Source organism: Hemibagrus wyckioides, linkage group LG08 (assembly GCF_019097595.1).
Source record: "Hemibagrus wyckioides isolate EC202008001 linkage group LG08, SWU_Hwy_1.0, whole genome shotgun sequence".
In the NCBI taxonomy this organism is placed as follows: domain Eukaryota; kingdom Metazoa; phylum Chordata; class Actinopteri; order Siluriformes; family Bagridae; genus Hemibagrus; species Hemibagrus wyckioides.
The window spans coordinates 16,853,559-16,871,585 of NC_080717.1; the positions used below are offsets into that span (position 1 = coordinate 16,853,559).

Sequence of the window (18,027 nt, forward strand, 5' to 3'; positions counted from 1 at the left end):
CAAAATAATTGAAAACATAAATGCTAAGCCATATGTTCATTTTTAATGTTGTCAGCATAATTTAGCAATAATCTGTGTATTTCCTATTTTATATAAAATTACTGTGAAAGTGGCCATGTAACAAGACATTCTGTTTGTGCAAGTAACATATACACTGTAAAGCACCAAAGTATTTTATTCTTCCACACTGTTACAGTCAGTGATGAGTTGCACTCTTTGCAGTGTCCTTCAACAGTGTAAACAACTGTTGAACTGTAAACATCTTTAACTGTGTTGTGGCATTACCACATGGAACTTCTTCCTCCCGTGTAGCGGAAACCGACTCAATGCCTTCCGGGCACCTGAGGAACGGTAAGACAAATTTGTATTTGTTTACTGATGAATCAAAGAACCATGCAGTGCTCTCGATTTGTTGTGTGTTTGTCCTTGAGCTCTCCTCATTACAAACATTAATTAATCCCAGGAACTCACAAACAAAGCAATATTTCATCTCATGCATTATTCCAAAAAGGTTTGTCATACTTACAAGGCCCTCTTGCATTTTGGATTACTTACGATTTGGTTGGAAAGAGTGCACTGTATAAATTATTTCTTTGGAGATTAAAATTCAGTCCTACTCCCCTCCTGCCTGAACTAGTTTGAGCTAAAACATTTACAATCAGGATCGCAAGAGACATGTCACATTAGATTTAACAGGATTTACTTATGCAACTAGCATAACAGTGTGATACGTGGCTCTGTTGTCCAGCATACTGAATTGGGTATTGACCTTAGCTGTGGGTAAGCCTGTTTAAATGGATCAAAATTAGAAATCAATATACTTAATGAATGTGGTTGATTTCCTCCCACAAACTGAAATCTTCCTGAATTTCAGGTGACCCCACAAACTGGTAAGCCATTTCAGGACAGGGAGAGGAGACCTCAACTGAAAAAGTGTGATACTGCAGATACTGCTGATCAATGATGGGACACTTTGAGGACCACTTTAACCCGATAAATATCTGTGGTGTTTTCAGGTCCATCTCATGGACTAAGGTTCCTAAGGAATTTTAAAGGCAGCCAGAGATTTTTAGAAAAGCCTAGTATCGTTATGTTACATCTCTTCATTGTTGCATGTAGATCTAGCCTCTAAAATCAGCACATCCTGGTCTGATCCCAAGATCCCAAGACCTGGTCTACTCAAAAAAAAAAAAAAGAATGGTGTATTTCCTTTAGGTGAGGGGAAAGACCTTGCTCTTATTGGAGAACCTGAGGATCTTATGAAGAAATAGATTGAGAGATTGACAAATGGATTGTATTCACAGCAGGAATGCTGGAGTCTCTTTACCGAGCTTTGGTGATGAAGATAATGCTCACGTGAGGTTTTCTGTTCATCTCTGTCTGCGCTTATTGTCATTGGCTAGGGTTAGTGACTGAATGAATAAATGAGGTTCTTCTACAGGGTTGCTGGGCATACTATCTATGATAGCATTAAGAGGCAATCTGGCAAAGCCTTGAGAAAGAAACCAAAAAACATGGTTCAGGTACCTTAAAAAAGGATGCCCCTGATCAGCTCCTGCTACAGCTGTATTAGGTATGTCACATTGGATGGATACAGCATCACATGACCCTAGTAATGACACTGATGAGAATATATCTCATGGCATTGAGAACATCTGGGGAACCCCCAGAAGGAGAAGCTGGAATCTGTGGCTATGAGTCTGGGCTGACCTTCTCAGTCTGTTTGTACTGCAACTCCCAGCAGGATAAGGAAGTACGAATGTACAAGGTAAACGTATAGGATGTACAACAAAAGTATAAGGAAAACGAATGAATGAACATCCCACAATTTATGCTGACCATCTGTAATTATAGACTGTTTGCATTACAGTCATTGCTTCCTATTATATCCAGAGTGTTGCTTTAGAAAACCAGAAACTGCCAACATCCAAATATGTGTTGCTTAACCATAAATAATAATTCATTAATTTTCAACGAATTATTATTGCTGTATATTTACCTATTGATCCAAGTACAGTAACGTTCCCCCCCTCCCCATCAGAGGAAGACAGAAGATGCGTGCGTCTCTTTGGTGGTGCGGCAGAGTCAGAAAAACCATTTGCTGTAGAAGAGGTAATTCCCATGCTGAAGCCTGTTACACCCATAGGTGTTCCTTCACCTGAGATACAAATTAAACATACAATTTAGTAATACTTCAGACATAATCTCTGATCACAATGACCGTAGAGACACATCTATTCTAAAAGATTTAAAAAATGAACAATAGTTCTTCATGAGTTATAATGTTAGAATGTGCATGGATTTGGGTTGTGATGAACTATTGTAAAATAATAAACTTGTTATAAAATGATAACCCTAGTATTACATAAGACTTTATAATACATCCGTGCATACACAATAAACACTTATAATACAATAAACTGTACAGTCCCTGTTTTTTTTTCTTTTTTCTATGTGTTATACACTGAAGAGATTTTGGTTTGAGATCAAATGATGAATATAATCACAATTTCAACTTTCATTTCTTTCATTTGCATCTAGATGTGTTAATCAGCTTAGAACTACTGACTGAGACCACCAATTTTTTTTAGGTGATCAAAAGTATTGGAAGAGTCATTTATCTTTTGGTCTACAACTTACATGTTTTCAGAGTATAGCAAAACCTAAAGTATTAGACTTGCCATCCCAATACTTTTGGAGAGGACTGTATGCATTTCATTTCATTGTTTGTACCACTTATCCGATCTATTCTCGGGTCATAGGCATCAAGACAGAGTGCCAACCCATCGCAGGGAACACACACACTCATTCACTATGGCAATTTAGAGACTTCAATCAGCCTAGTAGCATGTCTTTGGACTGTGGGAGGAAACCGGAGCACACCCACCAAGCACGGGAAGAACATGCAAACTCCACACACACACAGTGAGCGGGAACAAGACTCGAACCCAGGAGGTGTGAGGCAAACGTGCTAACCACTAAGCCACCGTGCCGTCCTTGTAAGCATTATTAATCTAAATTAACAGTAATACACATGTAACCTTACTCTCACTCAGTTACCTGTTTTGGAGAAGTTCCCTGTGAAAAGGCTTCTCCCTGTCCTCATACTAAAAGCAAAATCCATAGCTGTGTAAGAACTTTTCATGGGTGTGTCTGACTGCAGAATGTAAGAAGAAATAGATTGTTTATACAACAGCACTGTACTTTAACAACACACTAATGTAATGCCAGAGGATCAGTGAACACTTATACTGCTGCAATTATAAACGCTCTACAACAACTCATTGTGAGCCCATCTCCATAACACCTGCTATAACATTCTTATCTTTATCTCTCTCTTTACAGACAGTTGAGCAATTGCAGCTTTTGCAATGCTGTTCTGATTCAGCATTGTGAATATGTGAAAATGTGGAAAAAGAGGAGCTATAATTTTTCTTAACAATACATTATATGGCCAAAAGTGTGTGGACAATATGAGTGTTTGAACATTCTAGATTTAGTTTAGTTTAGACTTTCCCCTAGATTTTGGAGCATGTCTGTGGGGATTTTAGCCTAGGTCAATGTTCCAGTTCATCCCCAAGTTATTCATTGCTAAGTGCTAAGCAATGCTAAGTCAGGGCTAAGTGCAGGCAGCTCTTTTGCAGGTTTTTCCAATCTAACCTCTGCAAACCATGCGGTCATGGACCTCACTTTTTGAGTAGGGGCATAGTTATGCTGGGATAGGTTAAGCCCCTTAGTTCAAGTAAAGGGAAACTATAATGCTACAGCATAAAAAGACATACATAATTGTGTTCTTCTAACTTTGAGGCAGCAGTTTGGGGAAAGCCCACATATGGGTGTGATGGTCAGGTGTTCAGAAATATATTTGCCCATACAGTGTAACAGTAGAGTAAGAAATATATTTTGGACATATGGTGTTCCTCCCTACATTTCAGTATAAGACAGACTTACGCTAAAGGCAATAAAGTTGTTCTGGTGGCTCATGATGGCCCAACACCTTATTAAATGTGAGCTCTACAAACAGCTCCTTGAAGGACTCTTACTCTGAACGTGTGGTTAGTGTTGGGGCGGGATAGGGACTCCAGCAGTAAAGTAGGCTCTTTCAGAGGTGGAAGGCTGGACACTGGGTGCACTGCACCACCTTTAATGATACGACCCCTGAGCTAGAAAACATGAGTGTCATGTCACACTGTCATTCATGCCATTTCATAAACATTACTAAGCATTTAACTTTTTATTTGTACATAGAGTTATGTAGCATCAGCACTAAATACAATATATGCAAATTTAATGCATTTGGTAATTGGGAGATGTGTGTCACAGCATTTAAAAAAAACAAAAACAAGCAAGCAATTGGCCATCCCTGCCTATGTATGTTACCTGTGTATGTCTCAGAGCAGGAATGTTAGAATCTTGCTCTACAGAGTCAGAAGAATGGATGAGAGGAAGTCTGTGGTTCTGAACTGCACTCACAGGTGGAGTGAGCAGGTCCTCAGTGACGGTGGATCTGCAGCACAAATACAAAATCGCCAATTAACAGAAGTGTGCTTACTCCCGATATGTCTGAGGATGCTCCGAGCTAGCCCTATGATCATTCTGGGTGATGAAAAAGTAAAAAGTGTGACATTTAATAAAGGGCAATTGTTGTTTAAGGCGACAATTTATCAACCTTTGTCTGTGAATACACAGACCCTCAGAAGAGCCTCTACGGTGTAATTCTCACTGCCCTCACATTGCACATTTCATTATGTATTAAGCCTGCTTCTGACCACACAGACAAAAAATAAAATGGAGAGCCTAAATAAACACAAATATCTGCTACAGCAAAGTATTTTTGTTTGGTAACTTAAGCTCCCACTAGCTAGCAAACTTAAGAATTGATTAATATCTTCTGGTTTCGTAAGACTGTAGGTAAATCTGGGATTATGACTAACAGTCTGGTTCCTCGCAGGGAGCTTTGTGCTGGGAAGCTGTGACGCAAAAGAGCTCTGCCGGCGAGTCTGGGAAGAATCCGCTGGCCAGAGGGTTTGTGGGAGTGTGTGCTTATTCCACTCGGGGCCTTCAGGGTAGTGAGTGTTGTGCTTCCGTCGTCTGAGTCATATCTGAGTAACAGAATCAACACAAAGCAGAAAAAAATAACTAAAAATATGTGTTGGCAAAATGTAACTTTTGGTAAATATGAAATAAATAAATTGAATAGATTTGGTAAATATAGAATACCTAAATCTGAACCCCTCTGACTAAGTGAAATATAATACTGCAATTTTTAACTGAGTGCAGCTAGATTTTGAGTGTGGTATACCAGCTAGGTACAATATAGAATAGAATTTGTCCTAGAAATAATACAACACTGTACATATTAGGAGGCAATATGCATTATATAATTGCATCTGCTTATGAAATCAGAATAGTCCTAAAAGCATTACAGTCAGAGGTATACAGAAGAGCAGTGTTCAACTGTTATTATGCATTTGATTGGTTTTGAAAGTGCTGCAATGATTTTGTGTGACAGACTTACAGTGACCTTTCGCCATATCCTTGCTGTCTCTGCTGCAAAGGCTTTGCTTGGATTGTCATTACACCATTTAAATTGGACTTAAAGACATTTGAGTCCTAAAATGAGAGAGTGCATTTATAAGCACAGAACTGTATTGCTCACATGAGAGCATTATGTATTTCTGGTTTGTGTTTTGATGGAGGTTTTTTTGTTTTTTTACCTGCCCATTATAGGTGTTTGGCCACAGTAACATGCTCCTGCTATTAGGGCCTCTGCTCGGAGAAATGTGACTTCCCCTTGAAGGAAGATGTGATGAAGGTTCAATGAAGATTTGGCTTGAGCTCTCCAGCGTCCATCTTTGTATTGCGCCGTCTGACGCCAAAAGGATATAATGAAGAAGGGAAACCCTTTTACAGCAATCGTAAGTACTAACAAATAGTAATTTTGAATTCACAAAAAATAAAAAAATAAAAAAATAAATAAACATAAAAGATACAGCACAGATCCAAAGAAGTTCAAACAGACTGCTATATGTAATATTCACTTTGTGCGCACACATTACATCACTCAAGATCACTTGATCCTCTATATAATACTCTTGTTACACTGAGCCTTTGTAAATATTTAATCATGAGCGTAGTTGTCCTTAATTTCAAATAAATTACTTAATGCTTTTCTTTTCTTTCTTTCGGCTTGGATTGTGTCTTCTATTATTGTAAACGTGGTACCAAATTAAGGATGAATTAAGGATTGCCCTCGCTGTGCTTCCTGAAATTAATGGAAACGGAATGAATGAAGTACTAGCATACAAATGTGAACATGTCTGTCAGTTTGAATTAGAATTCTCAGACCCACCAGAATGTTGCTTCTCCCAGTGTTTGCGCAATAGCTCTTCCAGTAAGCTCACTACCTCCCGCCATACGTCATCAAACAGCTCGTCAGCCACGGCATCACGGATGCAGGCGTTGGGGGAAAGACACGGTACACCATCCCAGGAGGTAATGGCAGAGGTCCTCTTATGATCCGTTCCCTCGTTGTCCCTGACAAATAAGAGCCATGCAACACTCTTCATCCTCAATGTCTAACATACAATATGTTTGTAGGCAGTATTAATAATTCATTTTTAAATCATGCAATTTTAAAGTTTGACTCAGGTTATATCATTTATTTCATACAGTCATTGTTACAATCCTGTTGTCTTTAACTGCACAGACACCTGTCATCAGCAGGATTCCAAAGTGTAAAGGTTTTGCGTGTCTATGTTAAAAGCCAGTGGCATAGGTCAATGCCACATCTATTTCTATGTACACTATGAGGAAAAAAAACGTTCCTGTTATTTGGTCAATCACAACAACGCACTGAATGCATTAATAACAATTATAGTTTGATTTAATTACAGGAATTCTCCAAATCACACAATATTTTGGTACTTTTCTCCATATTAGATTTTACTGTATATTAGAAATCATTATTAAAGATTATTTCATAATATTATTCACATATTTAATGTAGTTCCTTGTTCAACTCAACACTCATCTTAGACTAAATTATCTGCTAATTGTATGATTAGGTGCTGGTTATTCTGTATGTTGAACACAGTAAGACCACTTTAGGTAGCTCTAATTCTTAACCATCCAAAGAACCCATCAGGAAGCTTTTTAAAAATGTATGCGCACGAATTTGATGTAGAAAAAAAGAGATCATCTATGATCATAAGGAATTTTTCAGTTGGTCCATGTGAAGAAACCGTCTGTTTATTTATTTATTTATTTATTTATTTATTTATTTATTTATTTATTTATTTATTTATTTAAAAGAACTTGATTTCACTTTAGGAAATGGCTTTCTTACTTACTTTTGCTTCTTTACTTACTTATTTTCTACAGAGTGCACAGTGAATGCATAAAAATGCATACATAAAGATAATGTGACAAAAACAAAACAAAACAAGAAGACAAGACTTTTGTTTGGCTTACGTTTCTCTCCAATCATAAGCTAGAAACTCTTCTATCCTGCCCTCTACCTCGTAGATCTCCTCTTCTTGTGGGATAAGAGAGCTTGATAGCTCAGAAATAGGCAACCCGGAGTAGACAGACTGATCAGACCAGGATCCCGGGGCGAGTCTGTGGCCTTCCACACATAGACTACAGAAAGTGAGAAAAAGAGGGAGCAGAATGAGACAAAGGATGAGAGAGAGAGAGCGCGAGAGAGAGAGAGAGAGAGAGAGAGAGAGAGAGAAAGAGAGAGAGAAAGAGAGAGAGAGAGAGAGAGAGAGATAGAGCACTCATAATAACTAGGCCAGACTGATAAATGCAGCACTTATAGGCATTTTTTTGCAATCTCATCCCATTACTCCAAAAAACACTGAATATTTTAAATCAGGTGTGGAACTTTCTGCTAGAGGGCCGGTATGTGCCAGTGCACGTAAAATAAAAACATGATTTACGTTGTAAATCATGGAGTCAGTTGATTCTAGGGATAGAGAAAACAGCCCTGAAACCAGTCAATAACCTGAATCCATGAATCAAAGGCTAACACATTAGAAATGAAATGAGTGAAATGAAAAGTCAAACAAAGAAATGTAAAGAATCTTTTTAAAAGTTTAGTAGCTTTAGTGGCAAAAGTTGAAGGCATACAGTGGCAAAGAGAATGGAATATTAAATACTAACACAGTGTTGATGGTATTTAGGTTAGTGTCATGGGGCACATGAGCATATTATTGTTTTCATGTAAATGGTGGCAGATAAACATATCATCAGATATACACTACCAGTCAAAAGTCTGGACACACCTTCTAATTTCATGGTCCTTTCCTGATGTTTATTTCTTTCTACATTGTAAAACAATGCTGAAGTCGGCCGAAATACACAATAATGTCCTTTGAACAGTTGATATTGAGATATGTTCTAATCTGAGGTGCTGTTAATTGGTGATTTCTGAGGCTGGTAACTCTAAATGAACTTCCCCTCTGCAGCAGAGGTAAGTTTTGGTCTTGCTTTACTGGGATGGTCTTCATGTGAGCCAGTTTCATCATGGTGCTTGATGGGTTTTGCAAATGCCCTTGACAATACTGTTCTTGCGGGAACTATTCCAGATCACCTGACCTTCGTGTCTTAAAATAACAACTGACTTTTTTGTTGTCATTACATATGGATTACTTAAGTCCATGTGTGTTATTTCATAGTTTTGAAATCTCCAGTATTGTTCTAGAATGTAGAAAATAAATCCCTAAACAAAAAACATTGCATTAAAAGGTGTGTCCAAACTTTTGACTGGTAGTGTACATTTACTTGAAGTCCTTTTGAATAGGCTCAACATGATGAAACTACATGATGAATAACTGGCATAAATTCAACCTAGAAGCAGCTTTTTAATCATTTTAATGTTGGTTCTGAGATACTAATTACAACAAACCATCATTTTTTTAACTAGCATAAATTTTGGGCGAATTGTCAAATTTGTAGAAATAAATAACAAAAGGCCTGAATGTAGAACTTCACATCACAAGAAGTCTGTGGCAAACTCTCCAAGCGTGGAAATGTCCAGGCTGTGTTCTTAATCTGGTCATTCCCCGCTCTGCAGCACGTGCCAGCCTGATCCATCTGTCTTATCTGTCTGCTAGTGGCCTTGTGCCTACCAGAGCCAGCCATCATTACTCTCTGCTATCACAATCTCCAACAGAGCCAGTCATCACTCTCATTCACTTAAACACAGTATGTCACTCTCCAACAACAACTCTGATGGGCCTTCTATACTGGAATCTGATACCAGTCAATTAGCACAGTGCCATTTAAAATTCACTGCTTATCCACAAGTTAAATAAACATTCATAACATATAACATTATATGCTTGGATTATTTTTTATAATAAACATGAATTAATTACATTCATCCAAACAAATGTTTTTTTTATATACATTTAGACACATATTTATGTTTACATTTTTATCATTTGGCAGACACCCTTATCCAGAGCAACTTACAATTTATTTATTTATATACCTGAGGCAAGGGAGGGGTTAAGGGCCTTGCTCAGGGGTCCAGAGGTGGCAGTAGGGTGGACCTGGGATTTGAACTCATAACCTTTCTATCAGTAGTCTAATACTTTATCCACTAAGCTACCTCATCCCCCATATGTCTTTCAAATTCAGCTCTCACTGACACTTTGCAGGGAAATAATCTAGCCACTGAGTGGAATCCTGTGTCAAAATCAAATATACAGATTGGATGATCCGCTGTGGTGACCACACACAAAGATTCTCAAGCATGTGCAAGCAAGCTTATTTTCTGAAAAAATAAGAAAGTAATATGTAAAGGATATTTTTCTTAAATGAATGTTAGAATAAATATTATTTAGGTGCTGAGGGTTATGGTGGATCCAGAGCATTCCAGCATCACTCAGTACAAAACACACATGCCAAAATATCAAAGGTTGCTCTCTCTCTCTCTCTCTGTCTCTCTCTCTCTCTGTCTCTCTCACACCCACACACACACACATTCATTTATTCATTCATTCATGCCTAGGAGCAATGTAGAGAAGCCATTTTAACTGCCATCTGGTTTTTAGTAGATTTGAGGAAATTCCTTTGAGGAACATTTCAGATAAATCACAAAAGTCCCAATAGTCTAGGGAAAGTGGACATGTGTCTGTAAGTCTTAATCAGTCTAATTTTACATGTTGTTAGCAAACATGTTGTCTTTCTCATTATAATAGTCTAGTGTGTTTGGACTAGTAGATAAGTGAGAGCTTACTCGCTATGGTTGTCTCTTGTATCCAGGCATGGAGGTGACACTGCTGTCCTAGTGCTTGTGGGTCTCCAGTGCACATACTGAATTCCCTCTTGCTTGGGAGGCTCCAACTGATTGCCTAAAATCCTGCGACAAAAACAAATACATAAATGTTTGTTTATCTAGCCACTGTAATTTTTTTTATTCTTAGGTTTGTGTACATGCACAGCTTCATTCATTTATTCATCTATAGTAACAGCTTTACAGCATTATCCTTTGGACAGTGGGACAGGAGGAAAACCTGGAAGAAACCTATATAGACATTTAAAAAACCTCAGACAGACAAAAGAGTTTAGAATCAAACCCTACAGTATATTTAGGTTGTGTCCCATAACCATTTCTGTGCTGATTTGAAAGTATGTTTGAGGACGTCATACTACTGACTATGGACAGGACAGAAACGTCTGACTATGGCATCCAGGTTTTGGATTGAAATATTCTACTAGTTATCAGAATAATGATTACCAATGATCCATCCTATTAAATTTCCTAATTTCTTATTTGCAGTTTACTTTCAGCAAACATTCCAATTTGATTCTGACCACAATATAATTCTTTTTTTCCTAAAAAAAATTATTTATTTATTTTAAATATACTTTATGGACATCAGTGATTCTGAGTTCACTAATTGTCATGATCTCGCAATGGGGTGCCAATAATTTTGGAGTTGACAGTATTTCTCTCAATTAGAGTGAGGCTTTTAAGAATACATACCATTAGTCATGTTATAAAGACAGAAAAACAGAAGCAGATACAGGTGCTGAGGTACTGAGGACATGTAGAGGTGTGTGTGTGTACCTGAGGTGGGGGGAGTGTGTGTTCCACTCCTCACACTCCTTGCGTAGAGACTCTGATTTACTGCACACTTTACCTTCATACAGCAGTTCATCCAGGGCACTAAAGAGCTGCCGTACATGCTGAGTATTCTCACGGTCAAACTCCTGCATGAACAGTGCAGAATATAACACACACCTTCAACCTAGTGGACTAGTAATATACTCATAATCAGTTCATATATATTCATTCAGTTATATTCAGTTCGTATATAGTCATATTCCCCACACAAAATGATTTCTTCAGCTGAGAATATTGCTATTGTTTTTGTCTTCCATTTGGTTGCAGGTTTTAGGGGTAGGGAGAAATTCTAGGCAATGTTGGTGCTCACCCAAGATAAAGAGTGTCCAATTTGGATGCCAGCATATGGACAGCTGTCTTCTACTTCAGAACTGTGTGTATTTTTCTTGGCAAAGACAATCGCGTAATGTTGTACTGGCAAGTGTTTCATGTTTGAGAAACAACTCTGTCTGCCTTTCAGTGATGCATGCATGACTAAAACTGATCTTTTTGTGACAGTGTTAATAATAAACTTGTCAATTATCTAGAAACGCTGCATACAGGAATGCTTTAAACTAGTAGACAAATCATGTACTTAGCTCTTGACATGTATAGTCGGACCCAGTGAAATGATGCGATCAAGATACGACTGAGATGTAAACTTTTAGCTTCAACTCAAAAGGTTTAACAAAAATAAGACCCTCCAGGATTTAGCGATTTTTTTTTGCAGAAATGAACACAAAATCATATAAACTCAGTGATATTCAAAAAAGCTTGTAATTTTTCAGAATTCCCTCAGATTTTCCTCAGATTTGGGCCAAGACATGTCATGTGACATCATTACACGTTATAATAGAAAGTAAGTACATGTGTCTTCACTGCTAGTAGTTAAAAGGATGAAGTCTGTGCTTGCAATTTCACCAATTCAAGCAATTTCCTGCACAAAAAAACTTTTAAAAGGTTTTAAAAAAGTTTAAACCATTTTTTTTGGTTTAAACAGTTAACATCCTGGAGAAATCAAGCCTGGCACTGAAAAGTATTAGCATTAAAACTTGAAACTTAATGGATTTTTGTTTTTGGACAAAATTAATTAGACCAATTAAAAGTAATTGGACAAAATTTCATTATTAAAAATATCAGGATCATTTTCTTGAATAAACCCTTGAATTGAAGCGGAAAGTCTACACTTCAATCACATCTTGACTGCTTCAATTCAGATGCACCGTGGTGGTGCACAGCAGCACAGTTACAAACAGTTGCATCACTGTCCAAATACTTATGAACCGGACTGTATATCCAGTTAATCGAAACGATCAACTGTGTAGCTGATATATAACAGGATCAAAACTAGCTTATATTTTAGAATAGCCTTTTGTTTTTGTGTTTAATATGCCTCAACCTCAAAACAAATATCCAGCTTATTAGCCTTTAGATCTACATGATGATGCTGGAATTGAATGCAGATCAGAGCTGCTTGATGGAGGAGAGGTGTTTACCCTTTTTGGTTGCTTACTAATTCACATATTGAACAGCGCTGGGATATACTGAGCAACAGATGCTATCAACATTCTTACATCGTATCTCCAGGAGTAGATGGAGCTGTGTTCAGTGGAGAAGCCTGTGGCATAGCCAGCGCTGCATGAGCACGTTGTGTGAAGGCTCATTGGGCTACAGTCGCCAATGAAGCTCTGAGAACACACTGAGACACTGAAACACAACAGGGCCATAAACGGCCTAATTACAGCACTGCTTGCTTGATGACATTTATTTGGGCATGAAGCTAAAACTGTATTACGCTAGTCATGAAAGAAACACAATATGTCTGTCTTCTACTCTGGTGAAAGCTGAGAGAATGCAAGTCTATTTAGACATGGACAAATTACCTTTGGTCATTCGATAGGCCTTTGTTAGCACCTCTGGTGAGTTGGACGGGGCCTGAACAACTGTATTTGTTTGGTTCTCTGAGAAGCTTTTTTCTAGAGCATAAAACACAGACAGGAACATAAATAATAATACATACAATGGATCAGGTTTATATCCAAGTGACAAAGTTAAGCATTGCTTTGCTAAAATTACAGCACAGAGTATAGTTTTCACTTAAAAATATAAATTGTTATGCCAATAATTTGGTATGGGTTACAGTGTTCTGCTCCAAGTTTTCACTCTGACAAAGCTACTTCTCACTCAGCTGATTGCTGTAACATGAATAATTCAGATATAAGAAGAACAAAATACAAAATGCTGACATGCGAGACATGGAGTGTTGCATGTTTCACAATGACATGTGGCTGCCAGTGAAACACATGGCATTAATGTTGTAAAAAAAAAAAAAAAGTAAATATCTAAAATGTAATGCCACACTAATCTCAAAGGAATTTCTTAAGCATTTGGAATTGTAAAAAAATAACTCCCCCGACTTTCCACAATTGAAGGTGCTCTGAAATTCCATAAATGCACCAACTTACCCGATAACAATGAGTCCTACATCCCTGCCAGACCGCTTTGTCCTGCAGCAGTCTGTGTAAACGTGAGTGGGCAGAGAGCGCAAACTGGGTACTGAAGTAGAATACCCAAAACTACCCAATGCTGCATTCATGGATGCCACTCACTATAATGCCAGGGGACAGAATGCATTTACAGGCAGCATCCTCACCAGTCCATCCACATCAACCCTCAGAGTCTGAAGGAGGATCCGTTTACCTGTCTGCTCTCTCGGCTTGAAAAGGTCAAAGCAAACCCTAGGGTTAAAGACAGTCTCATCCAGCTCAGAAACGTGTCTTTGCCCTGCTGTGCTGTCTCTCTATGTCAAAGTCCTTCCTCTTGTGTCCCAGCCTTCACACATGTCATCTGTGGTCCATTAACAAACAATGCTCTTTCCTGCTACTCTCAGTGCTGCTCTTTTATACTACAGCTGATCCAGGCTTAAATAATTTGACATGACTTTGTGGTTCTTTGGGAGTTTTCATCTGTCCACTCTTTCTCCCTCCCTCCCTCCCTTTCTATCTATCTATCTGCCCTCCCTCCCTCCCTCCCTCCATCCCTCCCTCCCGCCTTCTTTTTATATTTGCATCCCGGCATGACCCTAATACACTGCCATGAAATGCAGATATGTGGCCTCTGTTGTCACATAAAATACCTACTAAATTAGGTTAAACATTTTTTTAACTGATAAAGCAAAGCTAATTTATAGCATTGAACATACACCAAGGACACAAAGTAAGTCGAATAGCGGGCAAGTAAAAATCACAATGTGAACCTAGTGCAAAGACGGATGAATGAATCTCTATTGAATGCAGTTCTGTTGAGTTTAAGGGGATAAGGAATTCCAAAACCGGATAATACCTGAGTTTAAGATTTCATGTCCAAACTTTCGCCCAAAAGAATGCCTGATCACTCTGCTATTAAGACACTGAGAGCTGTCTCTCCTTGCTACTGACATTCAAGATAGCATTAGTTCACCCTATACCCCTAGACAAAAAGGGCTTGGAAATGTTTTCCGTTTTATGTTTAGCCATTTTAGATTATTTATTAGGCTCCAGTTTTTATATACAACAATTATATGTGTATAATTAATTAACCATTAATGGTTTTTGGCTTGTGCCTGTGCGAGATCCTTTAAATTATCCACTTTACAAAGCAACTATCCAAATGAGAAACCTTTTTCTTATTGTCTAATGATGACAAAAAACCATGGGAACTAAATGTTGGCAGATTGCTCACAGCCTACAAAATTATTAATCAATCTGCTGAACTTTCGCACTAAAACGTGACACAGAAGCAACATGGCAGCCAAGAAAGAGTGAAAAGAAAACTAATTAGCAGTAGAGTTCAGGCTTTAACGGGTGATGGAGGCTGAAGAGTAACCTTTGGTACTGGTGAGAGATCATGTTTCCCCTAGAGAGCAAACAGCAAATAATTTCAGCAGTTTGCTTGCCAGGCCTTTATGAAACATGCATGACCTTCAGGTAAGCCACAAGAGGCAGCTGACTGATGTGAATTCAGTTTATCATCAGCCTTTTACCACCAAAAACAAAGGTGCTGTGATTGAACAGAACAGATATGTTGTAAACTCTCAGCTTATTTTCAGAGACTCAGGTTTGACACGACTGAAAGAAAGCAAACAGGTTAATGTAGATTCTTTCTGTTGGTGCACTGTGGGCCATTCTAGATAGTGACTTCGATTTGTCTCATTCTGGGTCATTGTGGCTCAAATATTTGGGTCAAAAATAAAAACTCACCATTCAACATTCACACCATTAAAGGTTAAGTGAGTAGAATTAGACAATCATATGTATACATTTTATCAAAATCCTCTAAGCATCGACCAATTACTTATTCTGATTAAATCAAAGCACAACCAGCCACATTTTCCCCCAGAGCTGTGGCCCTCATTAACCACAGAAGAGCCTTGGGTTTTTAGCCTGAAATTACCACTCTCAATAATTCATCACCAATTAAAGCAAAAAACAAACATTTTGTACCATTATGTACCAATTATCATCACCATTCTGAATAATTCATCAACACATCAAACAAAATAAATCATCTATACTATTATGCACTAATTGTCACTATAAAAATGGAGTATGGATCAGAAGGTCATGAGTTCAAATCCCAGCATCACTAAGCTGCTATTGCTGGGCTGCTGAGCGATGTATAAAATGAGATAAATTTATCGGGATAACGGCATTTGCAAAATGCCATAAATGTAAATTTGTATATATAATGTATATAAAATGCATATTTTTTTCCTGTACGTGGACACATCACACATATGCGGACCTTCCTTAAACTGTTAACATTTATAATGTCTTTGCATTACAATTACAATTTTAGTTCCCTTTACTGGAAAGCTGTTCCAGTATAAAAATGCCCCTGTGCACAAAGCCAGGTCCATAAAGACTTTACTTTATTTGGGTTGGTGTGGAAGAACTTGAGTGTCATGTTGAACTGAAGTCCTGAACTTAACCTCGCTAAACACCTTTGGAAAGTAATGAAATGCCGACTGTATGCCAGGCCTCCTCTCCTGACATCGATGCCTGATCTCACTAATGATCTAGTGCCAGAATAAGCCCAAATATCCTCACAGCCATGTTCCAAGACCTTCTGGAAAGCCTTCCCAGAAGAGAGGAGGCTGTTAAATACAGCAAAAGATCTGGAATGGGATGTTTAACAAGCACATATGGGTGTAACAGTTAGGTCTCCATAACTTTGACCATATAGTGTATCTACATTATTTTTGTATTTCTATTCCATTGCTCTTTTTTTTTTCATTTAACCATTAAATTATACAATATATCTTAGTTTATTCCTGTCTCTTGTACCACACATTATATGTGAAAGCAGTATTTGTATGTGCAACAGACCAGGCAACAAAACAAACAAAGCAATTGATTCTAGATAACTCATTTAATACATATTGGTTTATGTAATATTTTACTTCTTTGGGCACTGACTTTATCACGCTCCTTTACGAAGTTTGATATGTTATGTATTGTTTTTAATAACTTACAAACATTTACTGACCCAGTGTGATGGAAATCGATCAAAGTTATGTGTTAAAGACGAACAACTTTGAGTTTGCAGATATAATCATGAACTCCTAATAAATGTGCTATGAAGCGTTGGATTTTTATGAAAGATTCAAACAAATATTTATTATTTACTTATCCTTGATTGAATCCTTGGCTCAAAGAAGCAGACTTGTGAAAGGATGTTCATATTCTTCATCTTCAACATATTAGTTATATAGAAAAATGATAACTGAAGCCTGCCCAGGTTTCCAAAGAAGGCCTTAATTTGGACCAAAGGTGAAACTAAATGCGGGTGTAGATGTAGCAATTAGATATGCTAGGAAAGACAATACGCACATTCACTCATTAGGCTTGCATGTGATGTGCAGAACTGCCCAGGAAAAGTCTTGGCTAAAATATAACAGAATTACAATAAGGAAAATATACAATATATAAAAGTTAGATTTTCTTCCTATCCGTTACGTCACAAGTCACTCAAACAAACAAAACATTTGGTTCAACTAATAAAGCACTTAATGCACATGATTCTTCTTCATCAACACCTTCTTTCAAAAAGTGTTTATTCTGTATATCTAACCTCAAGCTGCTGTCTTGGCTCGAGATCATGGTGTCTGGCTCCTTCCTCACTGTCTTCCCCGGAAATGTCCGGTTAAGCTGAAACTGATGCTTTTCCAAGTTGGAGCCGGAACTTCTGGCCAAGGAGCTAAAGCACTTGGAGGCAATAAAGGCGCTCTGTGGCGCTGGGATGTGCTCCACTGTCACTTGCATTTAAAAAGTTTCCACATGTAAAGATCTGTGGTCATGAGCCATAACAACCGACTGCCAAAGAAAAAAAAAAGGTAGCTAAGGACGCTTAAAGTCAGAACCTGCCCTCCATGCGTCACTCACCGAGTTCCTCAACGACCGAAGATGTTTCTGTGGAGCTGTAAATGGCGGTATCTGATTGGTTCTGCTGGTTTCCGTCGCCTGTCTGTCAAGAAATGTCCCTCCCAAACCTGTACAACTTGACACGCTCGATAAGCGCACGCCAGGGAATCGGTTCCTTTGAATCATCCAGGTGACTCGAGTTTCGATTCAGAGTAAAGGATCTGTGAACGATGTGGTCTTTTTTAAACGAGACACTAAAGTGACTCCAAAGCCAAAGCAATACATTTTCATAACTGACCTAACAAACAGTTATTTTACAGGTAGTTATTATTATTATTATTATTATTATTATTATTATCATAATGATACTCATGAAACTCATGACTGTTTGTAGTTATAGTAGTATTCTCTCTCTCTCTCTCTCTCTCTCTCTCTCTGGGGTTATTGTGCAAGAGTGGAGGGTGTTATAACAGCAAAGGGGTGATTATTAATGCAGATGGTTTTGGA

At 38.0% G+C, this 18,027-nt stretch overlaps 1 protein-coding gene across 4 annotated transcripts; it reads right to left on the reverse strand.

Moving 5' to 3' along the window:
* Nucleotides 1–183: 183 nt before the first annotated feature.
* On the reverse strand, nt 184–17,582 carry fam149a (family with sequence similarity 149 member A). 4 transcript variants are annotated; one of them, XM_058397949.1, is made up of 15 exons: nt 17,231–17,582; nt 13,003–13,095; nt 12,694–12,826; nt 11,084–11,226; nt 10,250–10,372; nt 7,474–7,641; nt 6,353–6,537; nt 5,718–5,869; nt 5,519–5,613; nt 4,935–5,102; nt 4,381–4,507; nt 4,044–4,163; nt 3,061–3,157; nt 2,000–2,158; nt 184–341 (listed from the first exon to the last, which is right to left on the reverse strand). In XM_058397949.1, exons 1-15 carry the CDS (start codon nt 17,419–17,421, stop codon nt 265–267), a joined length of 2,031 nt encoding a protein of 676 aa, XP_058253932.1. In that variant the 5' UTR covers nt 17,422–17,582; the 3' UTR covers nt 184–264. The 4 variants fall into 4 exon arrangements, with proteins under 4 accessions (XP_058253932.1, XP_058253933.1, XP_058253934.1 ...); XM_058397950.1 differs by lacking the exon at nt 17,231–17,582 and adding an exon at nt 13,585–14,085; XM_058397951.1 differs by lacking the exon at nt 4,044–4,163 and having other exon boundaries at nt 17,231–17,581.
* Between the last annotated feature and the right edge of the window lie 445 nt (nt 17,583–18,027).

Bases quoted from the DNA above. Each gene is read 5' to 3' on its own strand.
- fam149a (XM_058397949.1), bottom strand. From the start codon at position 17,421: ATGCAAGTGACAGTGGAGCACATCCCAGCGCCACAGAGCGCCTTTATT. The intron at 13,096-17,230 runs GTTAGATATACA...TTTATGCTCTAG, and splicing joins AGCCAAGACAGCAGCTTGAG to AAAAAAGCTTCTCAGAGAAC. The intron at 5,614-5,717 runs GTAAAAAAACAA...CTCTCATTTTAG, and splicing joins CAAACACCTATAATGGGCAG to GACTCAAATGTCTTTAAGTC.